This window comes from Perissodus microlepis, chromosome 1 (genome assembly GCF_051167445.1).
Source record: "Perissodus microlepis isolate ML-2025 ecotype Zambia chromosome 1, ASM5116744v1, whole genome shotgun sequence".
NCBI classification, from domain to species: Eukaryota; Metazoa; Chordata; class Actinopteri; order Cichliformes; family Cichlidae; genus Perissodus; species Perissodus microlepis.
In genome coordinates, this window is record NC_140461.1 from 4,738,999 (window position 1) to 4,760,514 (window position 21,516).

The window sequence follows — 21,516 nt, forward strand, 5'->3', positions numbered from 1 at the left end:
GCAAATCCCAGAAAACTTTGGAGTTGCTTGTGGTTAGATGGTGTCGGCCAGTTAACAACAGCTTGAACTTTAGCAGGGTCAGCTCCGAGATTACCTTGCTCGATGACGTAACCCAGGAAAGAAACTGTAGAGACATGGAACTCACACTTCTCCCCTTTTACTAAGAGACGATTCAGTAACTGTGGAGAAGCAGACAGAGGAGGAGTGGATGGGCTTACCAAAGGTATTCATTGAGCGAGGGCTTGGGTGAGTGCGGCCATTGCTGGTTAATGTGCTGCAGCATTTGTTCGTGGCGTTCCAAGATTGCTTCCGGGGTGAGGACGGGCTGCGGGGGTGGGGGGTGGGGGGGGTGTTGAGTCCGCTGAGTCCGTGCTGGCTGGATCGTTATTGTTATGGTTCGACAGGGAGGACTCAAGCGCGGGACTCCAAAATCAGCTGTTCACAATAATTTATTTACAGAATCCACCTTGTGTCTTTACAGGCAGTGCAAGGCAGTGCTATATACAATTAAGTCAGGGACGGGGCTCAAGGGAAATCCAAGGGGTTAGTCACGTGGTGTCCAGGTTTTAGATCTCACCCTGAGTAGGCACACCTGAATCACATGATTAGTTCATTACCAGGCCTCTGGAGAACTTCAAGACATGTTGAGAAGGTAATTTATCCATTTAAATCAGCTGTGATGGATCAAGGACTCATCTAAAACCTGCAGGGACACCGGCCCTCGTGGACTGGGATTGGGGACCCCTGAGTTACACAGTTCACTTTCAAACACTTGACTTAGCTTAGCTGTAGACTTCACTTTCATTAACGCGTGGCAGACAACAATCCAGCGAAGAACAGCAGTCACCTCCTGGCTTAAATGCATGCCACCCTGATTAGGCTCAGGTGTTTCCTCTCACCGAGAGCGTGGGCCAAGGGCGTGAACCCACAAAGAGTTCTGCCCCGGCGATAGAGAAGAGGTGAGAGAGAGAGAGTGGACGTTTGGAAAGAAAGATAGAAAAAACCTCTGATCAGCTGGACGCTGATCCCCCTGGCCGTGACAGCTTCTCTCTTTTAAGGCCAGGTATTAATGGGTAAGAAAATAAAGTAATGAAGTTACATATTATAATTTTAAATGTTTAATTGATCAGAGAAATCCAAAGACAAAAAACGTTAGACCCTACTACTAAACTCATACAGAGGCCCAAGGGATAGTGGGAATCATAGAATCATGATGTGATTTTTCTGAAGAACTGATTGTTCACTAAGTGGTGATTTCAACCTTTTGAAAATCTAGAACATGTAGTGATGACACATGTAGAAAATTGTGTATGATCCTAAATTGTTTCCGTAAATGAAAAGCTTTCAATATCTTCTCTCTGATATTTTTTTTGCAAATCACCTTTTTTATATAATCTGTGGCATAAAATGATGGTAGAATAAACAATTTTTTTGTGAACTGAATCTTTAATACCTTTGGATATGTGGTACCTTTAATCGACCTTTTAAACTTAGTATGATATGTTTTCTTTATTCCTTTAACAGCTAGCCGCTGTTTTCAGAATGTGTGGAACCCTGTGCAAAATGGTCCAAAGAAGACCCCATTAAGTATATGTTTACATTTTTTGGTCATATTTATGCTTGTCTGAATATTTCTGTTTCTGTTTGTTTATGACTGATTTCTTAGTCTTTGATCAAGCATGTATATCAGAGCCAAACGTAAAGAATTCGCTGAGAATTAAGATTAAAATCACATTCAAGATACATATTCTGTGATGTGTAAATACTCAAAAGATGCAAATACAAAGGATTCATGTTAATATTTTCTTCTTTATCTCCCCCTCTCCCTACAAGAACAATGGAAATCCTAGAAAATATTCTTGAGCAAACAAAAGTGGAAGGGGCCATATCAATGCATTTCCCTGATTTAGTTGTTCTCCTGTTCAAACCCAATCGTACCTCTGACGACCTTGAAATTTTCGCCAGTGACAGTGAGGTATGAAAGAAAACATAATACATAATACACATAATAAAATATAATGATTTTGACATAAAATTTTCACTTACTGGTAGATTATTTGATACATAATATGTTGATCTATGATTTTGTATTAAACCTAATTAACATTGTTCTTGTGCAGCTCTAATGCCTTTGTTGTGCAGTATAATTTTTTAGCAAAAATCTTCACATCATCGTATCACAGATACATTGCCATGAAATTTTGTATACACACTGATGTATATACATTGATTACAGTTAGAATTTAATAAATGTTTAATAAATAATAATTATAAAATAATAATAATTTAATAAATGTTTTGATAATACACCTTTTCCTCTAGCATGCATGACTGTCAGGTCACTGTTTGTCATGCAAACACAACCTAGAAAATCCATCTCATCACTCTCAGCTGTAGTATTCACATGCAATGCTTCTCTATCTTTCAATGATATAGGCAGGATTGACGCCAGTCGCCAACAGGAGAGTACGCGTTCGACTACCAAGAGAAGTTGTAGGAGGGGGGAACAAGATTATCTTTTCCATGCTTAAGTTTGCTGAAACAGCCAGCGTGAGAGACTATACTTTGTTATAAAATTCTGTAGAAAAAGACACGAGCAAATAGTCCTACCCATGTATACGTACTATGTAAATTTAAACTCCCACTTACTTTGGTTTGGCCAGTAAGATTTTTATCAAAAATATAATGTTAATATTAACTTACATTAGCGTTTTTGGTATTGCCTTACTTGGTTTTTGAACATGATCAATTTTAAAACTGGAATTATCTTTTAATGTGGTTTAGTTTATAGCTCATGTTTGCAGTTCTCCTATACATCCAAATACACTGATTAGGGGGAAAAAAAACTCCACCATATAGCACCTTTACTTTCTTTTAACCACATGAGAACAAACCGCATCAAATTGAATGAATAAAAGTCAATTTATTAAAAAATGCTGACTATTAGATCAGCACTTTTGTTGCAATTTTTGTATTTAACTTTAGCAAGCTAATAAATCTACTAAAAGACAACTTATCAAACTACATAGACACGACTTGCAGGTTTAGTACAGTGAGTTTATTTACAATTAATGTTGCACAAAAAACATAATATGTCCACAAACACACACAGACTGATAGAGAAAAGAGGGGAGAAATGGTAGACAGCAAAGCAAGTAAAGAAAAACTTTCTACAAGCCAACTTGATGAACTTGTGTTGTATTGCAGAGCATGGTTGGAACCTTCCATGAAGTTTATGATCAACGACTGGTTGGCCTAAGTGTGCAGGGCAAGAAAATATCAGGACTACAAGAGCGCTTCAACATCACCATGAATTTCACCACAACAATAAATGTAACTCCTGATTTAATTCAATATTTTACTCCAGTCTTACTTTCTATACCTTTATATCAGCGGTCCCCAACCCCCGGGCCTCGGACCGGTACCAGTCCGTGAGTCGTTTGGTACCGGGCTGCGAGAGTAGAGGCTCAGGTGTGAAATGTATGGTTTTCAGGGTTTTTATCGGTTTTCAGCGTTATTTTGTTATCGTTTTATCGTTAACTCGGTTTTCCTGGGTCTTTTCACGTGTGTTATGAATAAATCTTCTTTTTTTCGGTACCGGTACTAGTTTTATTTTGTTGTATTTATCCGCGACACCTTACAGGCCGGTCCATGAAAATATTGTCGGGCATAAACCGGTCCGTGGCGCAAAAAAGGTTGGGGACCGCTGCTTTATATCATTGTTAAAACAACATATCAGGTTCATTAGTTGTTAAAACACATGTATGTATGCTGTATTGCATAAGATGTAAAATGATCGCCATCTTACAATGCTGTGATTGCAGCTATTCCCCAAATCTGTATGAATGGTACTCATGGCCACTGATCAGTGGATACTGATCAATGGTCATCGCAATTTGCATATTAGTGATCAAGAAACTAACCTCACAGCCCATTTTTGGTCAGTGGTGCTGGTTTTTTTCCTTATGAGAATGTTCTCTTCGTAACGTTCGGGAAACCTTCTTCAATCTGGGCTGAAGAAGTCACTTTGATGAATGATGAAAAGTTTGTACCACTGACAATGTTACATTCAGATGAGCAGAAGCAATTTTTTGGGGGAAATATTATAATTTTATCTATAAAGGTTAGAAAAAAGATATGCACTCACCAGTGACTTCAGTAAGGACACCTTGCAGGTGGACCCTGGTTTTTCATTAGAACTGCATTAAATAGAGACTGAATAAAGTTTTTATTCCCATCTACTAATATTATTTTATTATTACATTATTATAGCACAAGGTTCAGTTGGGTTTCCATAAACACAGGTGGTAGAAACATATTCTCCAAAGAGCTACTGTTCACTTTCTTACTTTAAGTACTTTTCTTGACCATGCCTAAATGCACGCATGAACAGACACGCATATATAAACACAATATTTTTTGTGCCATAGGAAACCCAAGAGCCATCCTGCCAGTTTTTAAATTTCACAGCAAAGAGTAAGTAACCAAGCATCACTATTCAATAGTAATCTATAACACATTGTTTGTGTTTGTATTTCTCAATTGTGGTTTCACTCAGCATCAGGAATTTGTGGTGATGTCATTCAGCTATCACAGCAACTCATGCATAATGGTCCTGTTTGTTTGACTTACCAGATTTCAGTAAGGAGGGCTGCCTTACCCTGTGGACACGTGGTCAGGGTAATGTTACCTGTTCCTGTGACCACTTCACATACTTTGCTGTGATCATGGTAGGATTTACCTGTTTCGTGATAAAAAGGGGCTTTACAACCATTTATCCATGCTGCATCACTAACTGTAACAATGTGTATGTATTCTCCTCAGGTACATACTTCCATCTCACTTGAAGACCAGAAGATTTTATCATACATTACTATAACTAGCTGTAGTCTTTCACTTTGTGCCCTGGCCATTGCTGTATTGCTCTTCATCACAAATAGGTATTATTCCCACCTTCATCATTCCCCCCTTTCACACCTTCAGTATGTGGAATCAGTATCAGTATCTTTAGTTTCTGCTCCCTTTTCCTTTTACCTTTTTGCTGGTCTTCTTCTTTTCATTAATTTAAAAGGGAATGCAGTCATCCTCTCTTACATTCCTTCTCTTTTCTTTTTTTATTTTATTTCTCTCATCAAGTAATTCTTTATTCTTCCACTTAATTTCCCTACAAACCTGATATGACCATTAACTTTACACAAAAGTTATCACTTACCACAGATACCTTCTCCCCTGTCTGACAGAAAACTCAGAGAAGATATCTCTATGAAGGTCCACATCAACCTTGTAATTGCTCTGATTCTCCTCAATCTGCACTTCCTGCCCAGTCACATTGTGGCAGCAAAGTCCACCACATGGCTTTGTTTTTACATGGTTCTTGCCCTTCACTACTCCCTGCTGGCTGCTTTCAGCTGGATGGCCTTGGAGGGGTTCCACCTCTACCTTCTCTTTGTAAAAGTTTTTGACACCTATGTCAGCAGATACCTGCTCAAAGTCTGTGTGGTGGGATGGGGTAAGTGGAGCACTTTAAACAGGAAGTTGTCTTCACCAGTCTGCAAACCTTTGTCTGACTGATCAGTTTGTGTGTTTCAGGTGTTCCTGCAGTCATTGTGTCATTGGTGGTGATCATAGACAGAGAGTTTTATGGCTGCATCTCTATTTCCCCTGAAACTGCAGTGTAAGAAATAAATTTGCATGCATGTAAAATCTAACCTTACTTCACATTTATTAGGTGATTTGCATGTGCATCAAAATTTCTATGTATTTGCATGTCAGGGAGGAAAATGTGTCTAATTTGTTTAAAATACACTGCATGTCCTACATTTCTGTTACAGAATGCTTTTCTGGCTTTTCAGTGTGAGACATTAAATCATCATCTGTTTCTTTTCTCTTTAGATGCTTTATAACCAATCAAATGGTGAAAACGGTGACTACAACAGGACTGTTCCCCTTTGTGTTTCTCTTTAACATGTTAATGTTTGCAGTGACAGTCACACGTGTTTTCTGTGTTGGACAAAACAAAAAGGTAAATTTGTCAAAAAAATCTTTAAATTACTTCATTTCTAAATCCTCCATGTCAGCCTGTCCCTTGGAAACCCCAGACCAACTGGTCTTGCCAACATTATTCCTCATTTTTCAATTTAAAATGGGTCTGCCCCAGGACCTCCTCCAGGTGGGACATGCCTGGAACACCCAGGAGGCATCCTGTCAGATTCCCCTATCACCTTAACTGGCTCCTTTCCATGTGGAGGAGTAGCAGCTTTACTCTGAGCCCCTCCAAAATGGCTAAGCTCCTCACCCTATGTCTAAGGGAGAGACCAGCCACCCTGAGAAAAAACTTAGAAAGCTCATTTCTGCCATTTGAATCTGTGATCTCTTTCAGTCACTACCCAGAGCTCATGACCGTAGGTGAGGGAAAGGATGTAGTTCGACCAGTAAACTCAGTGCTTTGCTTTTATGCTCAGCTCTCTTTTTACAATGACGGGCCGGTACAGCGTCCGCATCACTACTGCTGCAGCACTAATCCATCTGTCGACCGTCCCACAATCCTCAATTGAAAACAAGAACTCAAAATATTTAAACTCCTTCACTTCACTAATTAACTCATCTCTAACCCAGGGTGGGCACTCCAGGTTGAGGGACATGGCCTCAGACTTGGAGCTACTGATTCTCATTCCTACTGCTTCACACTTGGTTATGAACCACTCCAGTGCAAGCTAGAGGCCACCACCCGATAAAGCCAACAGAACCATATTATCTGTGAAAAGCAGAGATGAAATTCTGAGATCACCCATGTGAAAGCCTTCCAGCACTTGGCTATGCCTGTCCATAGAAATTATGAACAAAATTGGTGCTAAAATGACAGCCCTGGGTCCAACACGGACCGGGAACAAGTCTGACCTATTCCTGCCATTGTGAACCAAGTTATTGCAATGGTTGTCTAATTTTAGATATTTTGAAGAAAGTTATTTACTGGTAATATTTTAAAATATGTTTTTAAAGCTTAAAATATTTCTATTAAAATCAGACTCTATAAATGAACAAGTGCATCTGGAGAACACAATTTTAAGCAATTTTGAAAACATTTTGTGGTCATCTGTGTTTTTTTTTGTTTTTTTTAACCTGCTGTGCCATGTTGCATTCTGGTAAATCAGCTTGGGCAGATTATCCATACCAAAGTCATCAAAAGTATTTGTCGCCTGTTGGGAGTCGTCGCACTGCTTGGCTTTACCTGGGGCCTGGCTTTCTTCTCATTTGGAGAGCTGACCACTCCTAGCCTCTACCTCTTCTGCATCCTGAACTCATTGCAAGGTCTGTACAGTCTACTGCTATGTGTGTTTCTGTCAAAGGGAATAATGAGGATTAGCTTATCAATTCCCACCCAGTATCCAGTAAGGGTCCTGGCTAGACCACCCATGTTGAAAACCAAGCCCTGGAATGGCGCAGCTACATCTGCAGCCTGTCTGCAACTCGGACACAAAACATTTAATTCTTCCCGTCTCACCACCATGGGAAGCAGAGCTTTTAGCTGCTATGCTCCCAGGCTGTGGAACTCTCCCCCAGATATAAAAAACACTGATTCGCTCCCCCAGTTGAAATCCCTACTAAAACTCCTATATTCAAATCTGCATATTCACTGTGAATCTATTGCTTGTTTATTCTATCTTGTGCTTTTGTTTTTATTGTTCTTCATTTTGTCATTGTTCTATTATGTGTTCTATTTTATTGTAAAGTGTCCTTGGGTGTCTTGAAAGGCGCTTCCAAATAAAATGTATTATTAGTAGTAGTATTATTATCAGTGTTATTATTGCATGTTGTTCTGTGTATGATTGTGTATGTGATGAATAAAGCTTGTTTGTTTGAAACTGAACAAAATTTTCCAACAAGGCCACTTGTTAAAGTGCACATGCTATCCATTTCATAGACATTACTTCGAAATACATTATTGTATGCAGTAGATTTTGACTTTTCGTGTGTATAAATGAACAGTAACCTAACACAGTTGACTTATCAGTTTATTTGAATTAATTGCACACTCCTCACACTTCCTGGATTCACTCTGATCCTTTGCCTAACACACTCTTCTTTGTGCCACACAGGTTTCTTCATCTTCCTGTGGTTTGTGATGTCAGTGAGAAAGTCCCAAAACTCTGCTAAACAGACGAGCATTGAAACACGTAGTAAAAGCAACTAGATTAAACACAACTGGAAAAATACCAAAAGGTGTGCTGGTGAAATGTGCAACATAATGCTGAAATCTGACAGTAACGATTTTGTTTTACTTCTGGATTTTATATGCACGGCAATTTACCATAACTGGCAGGAGCTGATTCTAAATGATGAAAATAAATGTAATAGTATGAATATTTTGACAGTTCTGCTGCTTTATTTGAAACTTTCTTGTTTATATAAATCTTTGTGGTAAAGGGGTTATCATTCCAAAATAAAGCTTAAATTGGATGACAACATCCTATTTAAACTTTTGAGAGTAAAAGTTGCCATACTGAAGAGAATCTAGAATGACTAGATTCCAGGTCCGACTGGATTGTCAAGAGGACAATAATTGATTATTGATATTTTTCCCTTGAAGTCACCTGTCCTCTTTTTTCGATTGCACACAGAGCTGATCTTGCTTTCAAATGCAGTTCACCCTCCACTGGTTTAGTGCTTTGAGACATTTTGATATAGTTATGTTGATTACACCATTGTGAATTTACGGCATGTTTCCTTATAATCCAGCTTTGAGATTATTAGAAATTGTGTTAGTTATTTTATGTTTTGTACATATGAACTTTTCTGTGCCAGTTTGTACATCTGAACATGCTCAATGCATTGCTAACTCATAAAAGCTACAGTGTCAGTATGAATAATAAAAAAAATGTGTTTTTTTTTGCTTTGCTTGTTTGTTATATTTCATAATATTCCTATTAACAGACCTAGTTTAGAACAGACTGATGTCAGAGTCCAAACTCCACTGAAAATAGTTTTTAGAACTGCAGTCATATTATTGCCCCCATAAAGAACATTTGCCTAAAACAAATACCTCCCAAAGACCACACAGAAGCGCCTCTTAAACATTAAACACATAGTCACTCAGGCAGATTACTGGTGACTGTCTGGTCCATCGTGCTCACCTCAGAGATGTTGACTGAATGTTAAGGTAAGTCTTTCTTTATTTTCTCATTATTTATTTCTTTGTGTGCTTTGTATCAAATGCAAAAAAGACATACATTCAAAAGTGAATTTTAGCTAGAAAAAATGCTTAACATCTTTATTAGTTTTGTAATGTATTTTGGCAAACACTTGCTAACTACTAGTCAAGCATTACTAAATCTTGAAAGACTGCAATGCAAACCAGGAATGGAGAAGACTGACCTTTGGACAGTAGCTAAAATCTTTCAAAAGCTGCAACTTTTACTATGAAGGCAAATGGTCCCAATTTCTAGTTTGTGTTGCACTTTTCACAGCATCACTATAGCTGGTCTTGAGGGAAAAAAATAGATCATTGACATTTGGCTACACCTGTATGACTGAGGCTTTAGCAATTATTTTCCCAGTGATTGGCATCAACCTTCAGAAATTACTTGCAAAGGGTCAGAAAATGCTCAAAATGGTCAATGGATACTTAAAATGAGAGAGAACTTGAGGGTAGGTAAACATTTGTATGTTTTTAAAGGACTTGAAGACAGTCAGACAAGTGCATTATTGTTATCAGTACATGCTTTCCAATATGCATATTCGACCTTACTTCCTACTACCTGCCTCATATATGAATGTTTATTGACATGGGTTTTAAATAAAGCTGATTGAAACTCTCTGAAACACATTCATTTTGTTTTATATTTTGTTTTAAATTTATTCCACATATTCACAGGATAAATAATGTTGACCGTACTTCTTTTGCTACTGCTGCACGAATCACTGGCTGACCAAGGTATGAATGTCTGTTTTGTTTGCTCACTCATAGGAATTGATATTTATTGGATTTAAAATTCTGGTTCTCAACACTTATTTCTGTGGAATATTTTTTTTAATTTACCTCATATTTTACATTTTCTTCCATTTTTTCTGCCTTGTCGTGTATAAGACCTCCAGTTTACATGAAGTCGTTATACCAACCACAAAGATAATTTGTAACACATGATTCAGAGAAATTCTATTATTTTATAATCTTACAATATAAAGCACCTTGTGGCGACTGTTGCTGTGATGTGGTACTACTTGTCCCTATGTAAAACATTAAAGTTCCAGGAGATTTAGAGGGAGCAAGAACTGCAATCAAGCTCTATTTACAGTTTTTGCTATAACTTGCCTGGAAATTTGTTCTAACTGGCAACAGTTTTTTCACATCTCTGTGGAGGAATTTTGGCCCTTTTTCTTTGCAGAACTGATGAGTAAATTGGAGCGGGAGATTGAGAGACAGATTGGGGCTGCAGCTGCAATGATGTGGATGCTGTATCGATCTGTTGTGGTAAAAGGAGAACTGAGAATAAAAGTGATGCTCTTATTTACCTATCAATCTATGTGCCTCCTCTCACATATGGTCACATTAGGTGTGACCAGCCTCTCACCAGTCGCTGTTGGCCTCACCAGCTGTTGTTTATCCGGGGCCTTGAAGTGGAGAGGGTGAGCAGCTTTAGGTACCTGGGCGTCTACATCTCTGAGGACCTCACCTGGACACTGAACACCACACAGCTGGTCAAGTAGGCTCAGCAGCGGCTGTATTTCCTGAGGAGGCTGAGGAAATTTGGTATGTCGGCCAAGATCCTCAGCAGGTTCTACAGCTGCATTGTGGAGAGCACACTGACAAGCTGCATCACTGCATGGTACAGCAGCACTACTGCCATGGATCGCAAACACCTGCAGAGAGTGATAACAACTGCTTGGAAGATCACCATGAGTCTGCTGCTGTCACTGCAGAGCACTTACCATCGCAGAGCCCAGAGGAGAGCTGCCTCCATCCCCAAAGACCCCCCACACCCCCAACACGGACTGTTCACACTTCTGCCATTGGGATGGAGGTTCAGAAGTGTGATATCCAGAACATCTATACTCAACAACTCTTTCTTCCCCATTGCCATCAGACTCTTGAACAGCTGACCTATTTTTGACCAATAATAATAATTTTTTGCACATCAGGCTGCATATTAAGCCAACATATTAAGCTATAGCTCTTTTGCACACATCTCTGTTTCACACTTCAATATTTTGTCTCCTTTTCTGTACTTTTGTACTATTTGTATTTTATCTGTTCTATTTCTGTTGTCTATGTTAACCGGCATCTGAGGGTGGACAGCAAAGAAAAAAATTCATTGCACAGAGAAATGCCTTTTTTTCCCCTTTGGACACGTGACAATAAACACTTTGAATCTTGAAAAATGAAAAAAACTGTGAAATCAGGGAGGGGGCTTAAACTTTTTCACAGCACTACATGTGTACTACTTGGTCTCTCTGGAATAGTTGCTCTTAACTTAACCCTGACTGAATATGTGTACGTTTATGTGAGTTACATCTTTTTTTTTTTATCTTCTGTGACTGTACACAGTGTGCCTCACCATTTCTACTTACACCACTGAAATTAATGGAACTAATGCAAACATCACTGAACATCAAAGTACGGTGGACTGTCAGATGCACTGTCAGACTTCCTGCGTCTTTCTATGCATTCCTGGAGAAAAGGCATGGTTCAATGGTACATCTTACTGCTTGGATGTTAAGCCTGAAACAACACCTGAAAATGGAACAATTTATCAACTGGGAAAATGTAAGTGTGCTGAAATCTAGTCTGATTAGGATAGAAATTGTTCTGCCGAACTGCTGATTCATAGCCATTCCCACTTGTCCTCTCTTTTTCTTAATCTCTTTCGTGTCTCTTTTCCAGATCACGCTTGCTACCTGTACCCATGCCTGAACAGTTCCATCTTGCAACTGATTGATTCACTGGATTATAAACAGAAAAACTTGATAACACTCTTCAACATAAGAAACTCGTGTTTGGACCTCTTCAATAATAATCAAAAACTCAAGTGGACCTTTATAAAGTAAGTAGGAGTCCTGCAGCAGGCACTCCTGCGCATGCTGTTGAGTAGGCACATGTATTTGTCTTTTTTTTCCATTGTTCTATTTTTTCCCTTTAGTACTGTTAATCTTTAGCCCTGTGACCAAAATTGCTCACAGGATGGTTGATCCATCAATTTGGGTCAGACTGAGACATCTTAATGACAGTCGGGTCACCTTGGCACCTTCACGTCACACTAGCATTTGTGGTTGTCAAATGCTAGTTCATTTAATGCAAATGTATAAATCTGATTGCAGAAGATGTTCTTTCTTTTTCAACCATGTGAATTTTATTTCTGCAGTGAAGAAAGAAAGGCCATCCATACCCTCATAAATGACACCCAGACTGAGGTTGCATTGTCCAGTACCTACAACCAGCAGTACTTGTCTCTGAATGTGATCAACATCAGCAAGGCCCCAGTGAATTCCACAGTGGAAATAGAAGCTCCCCAGGTACACAAGCCAGATGTTGATGGAAAAACACAAGGGAATAATATGGACTCAGATAGCATGACAGTAGTTGTTTAAAAGTATTGTCTTCGATCTAGTTACTAATACTGTATGCTTGATTAAAACTACCCTTAAATTGTTCTGCAGAAGGATATAAATTGACTTTTTTTCCCATCCCATTAGCTGCACCCTCAGAACCATTCATTCATCCCTAAGATTTGGCTGCCTGTTGATGCTCTAAAGACCATCCCAGAGGAGAAGAGGATTATTGGTTTGGTCAGCTTCATGTATCACGGCCATTTCCAAGTATATCCTAAATCTTTTATACTATTTCAATATGTTTTGATGAACTTTTTTATATTCTCAGTCATGAGCATTATCCCCATTTAAAACAAATTATGTACATAAAACATTTGTATTTATACCATATAATAATGGTCTTTATTTCCTCTCTTACTGTACATTCCTTTGTTAGTTTGATCAGGAAAAGATTTTATCAGTGGTTCTCAGGATAGAGGTGCTGGGGAAAGAGCGCCTCAGAAATCTGGCTTCTCCAATCAAGATGACCTTTAGAGTTAAAACAGACAAAGGTCAACTGGATGTAAGTCTGTTTGTACGGAAATGTTTATTCTTTTAGTTATTGAACATTTGTAATCGGATTATGGTTCCATGGTGTAATGGTTTACATATTTGTCCAACATGTCAAAAGTCCCTTTGATGCTGTGGCAGTAAAGGCATCTAGCATAACAGTCTGTCAGATCAAACATGCAGTTCCATCGGCTGCAGTCACTCCTTGTGATTAAGGGAGCAACTGAGATCACTATGTATGATAATCTCGGTGTCTGTTGCCTAATCATACACTGAACAACTAAATTGTGCAACACTAGATGTTCTGGCTCATAAAAAGGGGAAAAAAGATGTGACTTGATTTCATCATCATCATAAGTTTTATAGAACTTTTCTTTTACTAGTTTTATTCTGTTTAAGAAGCTTATTTGACTTTGCATTATTAACATTTTTCTAATTTTACAGAATGAATCACAGTTAGTCTGTCACTATTTTGATGAATTTGATGAAAATGGTAAGTATATATATCAGTTTTATTGGTTACTTCAAGATGAACACCAAAGTAATGAGATTGGACACGTTAATATTTTTTTACCTAATTATTTGTTAACTGACACTTTGGGGAATCTTTAACTACTGGCTTGATTTATTTATGCTTTATTGGCTTTATAAACATGGTGTTTTAAAACTCCTGTAGTTTGGTGTAAGTAAATGGATCTTTGTATGTGAATTAGGACATGTAGTGTAATAGACACAGTGCAACATTGCTGCAGAGACAAGCATAACTGTATTTTGATGCTACTGCTATTCGGTACTCTAGCTTCTTTGTACACTCATTTCTACTACAAACACACCGTTCTGCCCTGCTTCATAGATTGAAACTCGCCCAAAATGCCGCGGCTCGCCTTCTAACTGGTACTGGTAGGCTTGAGTCTATCACCCCAATTCTCTCTGGCTTCCACTGGCTTCCAATTAAATACCGCATTGATTTCAAAATCCTACTGCTCACCTCTAAAACAGTAAATAATATCGCACCTAGCTACTTTATTGATCTCCTCAGTGTGTATATTCCCAGTAGAACACTGAGATCATCTGACCAATTTCTCTTGGTGCAACCTAGGTCACAGCTGAAAACCAGAGGTGACCGTGCCTTCGCTTCAGTCGCACCTAACCTCTGGAACAACCTCCCTCATGCTATTCGCTCGTCTGACTAAAGCCAGACCTTCAAGTCTCGATTGAAAACCCACCTTTTTAGTTTAGCCTTGAGCATGCCTTTTAAGTGTACTTTCTTGCCCTCCCCTTTTCCTCTTTTGCTTATATTGTTTTATCGATTTTATCTTTAAGTCTTACTTGCTTATCTGTGTACTTGTATGCTTGGTTAATCAATGCCTCCCACCTGGTAGCTTATCTGCTTTTGTATTTTGCTACTGTTTTATTGGATTTTGTGAAGCACTTTGGTGTATCTCTGGTTTTAAATGTACTATACAAATAAAGTTGTATTGTATTGTATTTCGTCTCTAGATGTGGATGTGTGGATCCACATCTGTGGATGTGCATCCTCAGTTAGGCCTGTGATGGACTGGCGGCCTGCCCCACATTCTATCGCTTGCCTTTTAAAAATTTTGCATATGCTTAAGTGAAGTTAAGAAAGCAGTAATGAAAAGGCACAGATGTATAAATTACTGCACTTAAAATAGGAAACTGTTCATGTACAAAGAACGAAGTTTTACTTATTTTTTTAGGCTCACCCTGGAAAACTGATGGATGTGAGACTCAAAGCTTCAACCAATCAGATGAACAGGACATTGCGTGCTATTGTGACCATACAACACCGTTTGCTGTTCTTCTGGTAAGTTGTTCCTGATGAACTTCTTGTTTTTAGCAGCTTTCAGTTTTAAGATATAAGAAAATAAATCTAATTATAGAGATCTAAATGATCTTTATTCAATATGGGTGTACTAAAATTCCCTATTTCTTAATTTTCTCACTTGCTTTTAGATATTGGTAAAAGTAAATATGTAAACTACAGACAATCTTCATCATTTTTTGCAGATAAGAGGTCAAATTGCAGCAGTCCACTGGAAAATATTGTCATACATCAGCTACATAGGCTGCGGTCTGTCAGCTTTCTTTACTGCTTTGTCTCTTTTGATGTATGCTTTCGGTCGGTATGTATCATAAAATTAGCATGCATAATAATGTACTTGTCTGTGGACTTCACATATCTGATTGTTTTTTTTTTATTTGTCTCCGCTTCAGTAACCACAAACTGGACTACTCACTATCTATTCACGTATCCCTGAGTGGGGCCTTGTTTCTGCTCAATTCATCTTTCCTGCTGACTGAGTGGGGAGCTACACTGGACCTAGAGGGCGTGTGTGTGTTTGTTGCAGCATTCATGCATTACTCCTTGCTCTGCAGTTTCACCTGGATGGCCATAGAGGGACTTCACCTCTATCTAATGCTGATCAAGGTGTTTAACACCTACTACAAACACTACCTACTGAAACTTTCACTTGCGGGTTGGGGTGAGTATTGCAAAATTATCAACGGTATTTACTACATGACAAAAGAGGAAAGGGTTTATGAGGAAACTTGTACTGAACCAGAGGTCATGTAGACAATGGCTGCAATCACTATTGAATGTGAAAGTATGGGTAGCCACTAGGGCTGGGTGATATATCAAGTTTTTAAATATATCGATATATTTTTATACGAGATATGAGATGTGACAATATTGTTTATATCGATATAGTCTATGTTACGTTATAATTATACTTGTAGAGCCGCAAGTTTACCTCTCTTTCTTTTTGCCTACGCTACGTTACTCTGACTCGCCTCTCTACTTCACTGAATTCACTAGCTGGGCCCACATCCTCATATTAGGTTTGACAACATATTAGTAGGTAAAAGTGAATGCTTTGACATGAATTGAGCTTCGGTTTGGGGAAGGCCTCGAAGGGGACTGGCGATGGCTCCCAGGCCTGGCTGATCACCGTGCACTAATTAGAAATGAGGAAGTTAAAGAACTGAGAACAAGGAGGGAGGTAGGGTGAGGCACGTAAACAAGGATGAACAGCTTGCAGAACTGGAGAAACCTATATAAATGACAACCATAAGGAGCTTGTTTGGAGGCGTGGTCCTGCTCCTGAAATTCCAATACATAATCTCCAACACAACTTCCCCTCCTCCATCGCTTCACCTGCAGGCAACAACAAGATGGACATGGCAGCTATTAAAGAGGAGCTGGTCGGTAAAAAGAAAACATTTGGAGATTACTATTTTAGTGCTGTCAGCGTTAATTTCGTTAAAATGACGTTAACGCCATAACTGCATTAACGCGGCAAATCTTTACGAGCATTAACGAGCTAACCGCGGTTAATCCGTGGGCAATCCGCGGTAACTCGTTGACGGAGATTTGCCACATTAATGCAGTTATGGCGTTAACGTCATTTTAACAAGGTTAACGCTGACAGCACTAATTATTATTACTATTAAGATGAGCAGCAGAATAATCTATTCTGCAGAGAGTGTCGGGAAAGCATCCCGACTAGGGCTGGGTATCGTCACTGATTTTTAGAATAGATTTGATTACGATTCACAAGGTCCCAAATCGATTCGATCCACGATTCGATTCTATCCAAATCTGGGAAATTTTGCCTCTGACAGTCGGAAATATTATAATACTGATCACGTATCAGTACATTTCCATATTTTTATATCTATAAAAATAAAGCTGACACTTGCCAGACTTTATCAAAGGTGTAAGCATCACAGTAGATGCCTTTGTGTCGAAGTAACTGAGGATAAAACACAGAAAAACATGAAGGTGATTTTCCTGGCCTGGGATTTTATAGGAGATGACCTTAAAAATATTCTGTAGATCAAAAACGAAAGAAAACCATTAATCATCATCTGAACATTACCTGATGCTGCTGAAGTGAAGCAGAGCAAAGTTATAGAGGTTTTATTAGAGACACAGGTAAGCGTTTTGCAATTTTGCATAATTTTATTATACTTTCTTTTCAGAAGTACGTAAAAGGAAAAAAATAAACAGCGGCGACAGCGCTGTAAACAGCAGTAGACTTGTGCGTAATAAGCAAGCAAATAATGCAGAAAACAGAGATTTTTGGACAGGAAACTATTCCTGAGAGAGAGAGAGCTCTGCAGGAAGTGTGATTTTTATCATGGTGGAAGCAAAACAGCAAAAGTCAGAGGGAATTCACAACGATGTTTATGTGAAGTGAAATGTGAAGCGATCTTCTTTTGCTGCTGGTTCAGTCAATATTGTTTGGAGAGAGATAAAAACCTGCAGCATCAGAATCGTGCGCAAAAAGGACGTAAACACAAAGCTTTCGGCTTTCAGCCCCGACGGCGTGTCTATGCCCGTGCTGTCGGGTGAGAAAGGCGACATCTCACTGATTCTGATCAGTCGGTGGGTCCGCGTTTTGTGTTTACATCTTTGTGCAGAATCCCTGTACCTGCTGTCGTTTACTGTTTTAGCTGTTTGGTGGTTGTTGAAATTTTTTGAGGTTTAACCTGAGATTCAGGGGTTTCGGGCAAAATAAATGTATATTTAAAATTCGATTCAGCATTTTAATGAATTGATATCACGTTATCCAAGCTAGAATCGATTTTAATCAATAAATCGATAATCAAAACCCACCCCTAATCCCGACTAAAGGCTGGAGGACTAATAGTATTTTCACCATTTACAGCAGCTGCGAAATCTGTCTCTTTGTTGTTATGCTCAGCGTCTTTCAGTTTACATTTTGACTGCACAATTGTGAGCTTTTTTATGCACAAAACCAACATTGTTTAATTTTATTTATGGAGCATTGTTATTTAGTAAATGCTGATAATTTATTTCTGAGTAATTTGTTCATGTACATCTACGCTGTATTTTGATAAAAGTGCCTGTGTGAGATTTGGGACAGCTTTGACTAACTCTCTTTTTGTTCTTACTTTATGGCTTTAAAAAATATTGACATATATATCGTATATCGTCATCCAGCTAATGCTGGGCATACACTGGGTGATTTTTGGCTCATTTTGAGCCGATTTTTCAGTCGTGCGACCATTTTGGTGATCGCCCGAGTTTCGCCTTCATCATGTGTTGTGCATCGTGTAGTATACGTGGGGTAACGAGAAGCGATTAACACCTCATGACCAGCTCCCGATCATCAATCGCTTGGTCATAAGAAAATCAAACCTGTTTGAAATCCTGTCGGCCGTCGTGAGGGTGTCACCGCAGCCTCTCACACTGCGCACACGCAAAAACAGAAATGAAAGTGAAAAGACGGGGCAGCACGGCAGTGCAGCGTGTGACACAAGCGATGGAGGCACAATTTGTAGAACTTTGACAAGCTCATTTGAGCCTTGTCACGTGGCCTTACAAAATTATCACGACTGCAACAACCGTGAAAAGAGTTGGATTGACATTGCTGCTCAATCACAGCTGCCTGATCAATGTTTTTCATTAGCAATTTAGCAAAGTTGATGGTGGTGGTGTGCGTGTTTGTGTTTGTGTGAGTGAAAGACAGAGAGGGAGAGCGAGCGACAGATTTTCTGTTATAACCTTCATGTTATGGACGCACAGTGTGAGCACTCAGGTCGCATCAGAGCATCGGGCCGTATAGTGTGAGAACCTGCATCGTGACCTACGAACGTTTAACCCCTGCGAGTCAATTGTGCAGTTTGAGCAGAAGCTGAATAACGCGACTGAAAAAATCGCACAGTGTCTGCCCAGCTTAAAGAATATCAAGATATGAATTTTGGGCCATATCGCCCAGCCCTAGTAGCCACCCCTTTTGAGATTTCCTTCTACATTCACTGTATGATTAATGAACACTGTTAAAATTGAACAACATCTCTTAGAAATATGTCTGACTTCTTCAGACTCACTTGACTGCCAGTTTTCCCTAAACTTATGAATGAAGTCTTTCATATGCTGGGTGCCTCTTGGATAGTAAATAACTTGGTGTTGAACTGTGTCTGTGTCTTATTGTGTGCTTCTTAGGTATTCCTGCTGTAATTGTGGCGGTCTCTGTAGGAGTGATGGATTGCAAACAGTTTTATGGAGTTAAACAGATGACCATGGCTGACACCAACCAAACTAGTTCTATGTAAGTAAACCAGCTGCTTTTGGCAAGACTATAAACTAGCACTATACGCCTTTAGCAATAGGAATCCAAAACCATGACTGGGTTTGCAGGGCAACCTGTCCGCTACACATGACACAGGCCATGTCCACATGAATACGTTTTTATTTGAAAATGTTTTGGCCTTCCACCCACACTGGCAAATGGAGCGTTTTGAAAACACTCTCCAAAGCAGATACATTTGAAAATGCAGTTTTCACGTCACAGTGTAGACAGCGAACCCGGAGCCTTTTCGAAAACGATGACACATTTTAGTCATGTGATACAGTCATGTGACCGATTAAACTAAGATAGCGGAGGACATTATACAGCAGTTGTTTTGTTTGCTCTCGATTTTGACAGCCCTATTAAAGATTGATATCAGTTTGTACATGCTCCAGAGAGCTTTTCTTCAAATTATTTAATTCTCACTCGCTTTTGCAACTTTGTACTTTTATGTTACTCGCACCAACAACTCCACCTCATTGGTAGTCCATTTAAAAAACTCTGTGCTTTTCCTAAATATTTTAAAGAGCCGTAAAGTAAATAAATGGCAGACAGAAATGAGGCAGGTCAAATTGTCTTGCGTTTCATGCAAGCGCAGGACTGGAACGTAAGCGTTTTCAGCCGTTTCAATGTGGACGAACAACTCTGTGAAAATGACTGAAAGCGATAGTGTGGATGCGGAGCATTTACAGACGTATACCCCGTTTTCAAATTTATCCAGGCTAGTGTAGACGTAGCCACAGTGAGCATTTTCATGCCACACAGACATATAAACCTGCTGAACATTATGTAGTTTGTAATCAGGATAGCAAATAAATTAAATAACGCACTCGAAAAAATGTTCTTTACAGGATGTTCCTGGCTATTAAAGTAAGATCTGTCTTACAAAGAAGTGCATACTGTTGAAACCATAAAGTATCAACAACCAAGTTTCATATCATTATGAAATTATACTGTTTCTGTTCTTTGTATGCTGGACTGTAGACAGACTATGTAGCCACAGATTTTGAAACTGTACTTTGACAGCTCTGCCTGTTTTACAGCTGCTGGATCACTGACGACACCTTCTTCTACTCCTTGAACCTGGTATATTTCATCCTTGTTTTTATCTTTAACACTGGCATTCTCATGACAGTGGCTTCCAGCATATGTAAGATGAAACAAGTGTTACAGACTACCTTAAAGACAGGAGCCACAGCTAAGGGGAAATTGTGGGGAGACCGAGAGAGGCTTAACGCATCCTGTAAGAGTGGCCTAACATTGTTTGGTCTTACCTGCCTGATGGGTACCACCTGGGGCCTGGCCTTCCTGGGTTCTGGATATATCAACTACCCCATTCTCTACCTTTTCTGTATCCTCAACTCCACACAAGGTCAGTTTAGTGGTTTGTGTTTGTGTGCAAGTGATTTGAGCATTTTGTGTCTTATCTGTTCATTTGTTTCTCTGGTTTTCTTGATAAGGTTTCTTTATCTTCCTGTGGATTTGTCTGTCAGCAAAGAAGCAGAGAAAGAGGGCTAAGGAGGACCGAACATCTTCAGCTCCTGTGAGAACTACAGAAATCAAAGCTGATTAGAGTTCCTCTCTACCATTTCTGCTCTACATGTAATCTTCTGTTATGTTAGATTTAAAAACACACTGAAACTTTAAATACTATTGCTTTATAGTATGTCTGTATTGTCTATATGATTTAATATTTTTTCTGTTTATATTCTGTTTATTTATTTATTCTGTTTAGTCAATCATATATATTTTACCTCTGTAATATTCTTGATATGTATACTTGAGCAATTTGTATATATTAGAGCTATTTCTTAATTTTTAAAAAACTCTGTAACATATTTAATTACTTTAGTCTGTTACTGTTAGTGTCTTGGAGCAACTATAACCCACATAATTTCCTTAGAGATTAAAGTATTCTGATGTATGCTTCTGAATAAAGTTGTACATGATATGGTAGACTGGTAATGGACCGATTCTTATATAGAGCTTTTCTACTCTCCCGGAGTACATAAAGCACTCTATACAACATGCCTCATTCACCCAAGCACTTCTAAACTCAAGTGCAAACTAATCTACATTCACACTCCAATTAACATATCAGAGGGCAACTTGGGGTCAGCATCTTGCCCAAGGATATTTGACATGCAGACTGGGGAAGCCAAGGATCGAACCACCAACCTTCCAATCAGTAGCTGATCTGCTCTACCACATGAACCACAGCCACCCCACTGAAGTGCTATTAAGTTTCTATGGGCCTGAACACATGATTAACGTTGCCCTTTTCAGACTTTCTCACACG

General features: G+C 39.0%; 2 protein-coding genes across 2 annotated transcripts; both read left to right on the forward strand.

Moving 5' to 3' along the window:
* The first annotated feature begins 1,837 nt into the window (after positions 1-1,837).
* LOC146393184 (adhesion G-protein coupled receptor G2-like) lies at positions 1,838-8,416 on the forward strand. Its single transcript, XM_084925065.1, has 11 exons — positions 1,838-1,975; positions 2,437-2,550; positions 3,208-3,333; positions 4,431-4,476; positions 4,636-4,748; positions 4,825-4,940; positions 5,241-5,509; positions 5,590-5,674; positions 5,893-6,022; positions 7,152-7,308; positions 8,097-8,416. Exons 1-11 carry the CDS (start codon positions 1,838-1,840, stop codon positions 8,189-8,191), a joined length of 1,389 nt encoding a protein of 462 aa, XP_084781191.1. The 3' UTR covers positions 8,192-8,416.
* A 2,333-nt stretch (positions 8,417-10,749) lies between these two features.
* LOC146393185 (adhesion G-protein coupled receptor G5-like) lies at positions 10,750-20,886 on the forward strand. The gene is made up of 13 exons (XM_084925075.1): positions 10,750-11,026; positions 11,543-11,761; positions 11,879-12,038; positions 12,357-12,507; positions 12,688-12,810; positions 12,980-13,105; positions 13,537-13,582; positions 14,820-14,920; positions 15,124-15,239; positions 15,331-15,599; positions 19,091-19,196; positions 20,261-20,589; positions 20,678-20,886. The coding sequence occupies exons 1-13, from the start codon at positions 10,750-10,752 to the stop codon at positions 20,788-20,790; spliced, it is 2,136 nt and encodes a 711-aa protein (XP_084781201.1). The 3' UTR covers positions 20,791-20,886.
* Positions 20,887-21,516: the final 630 nt, after the last annotated feature.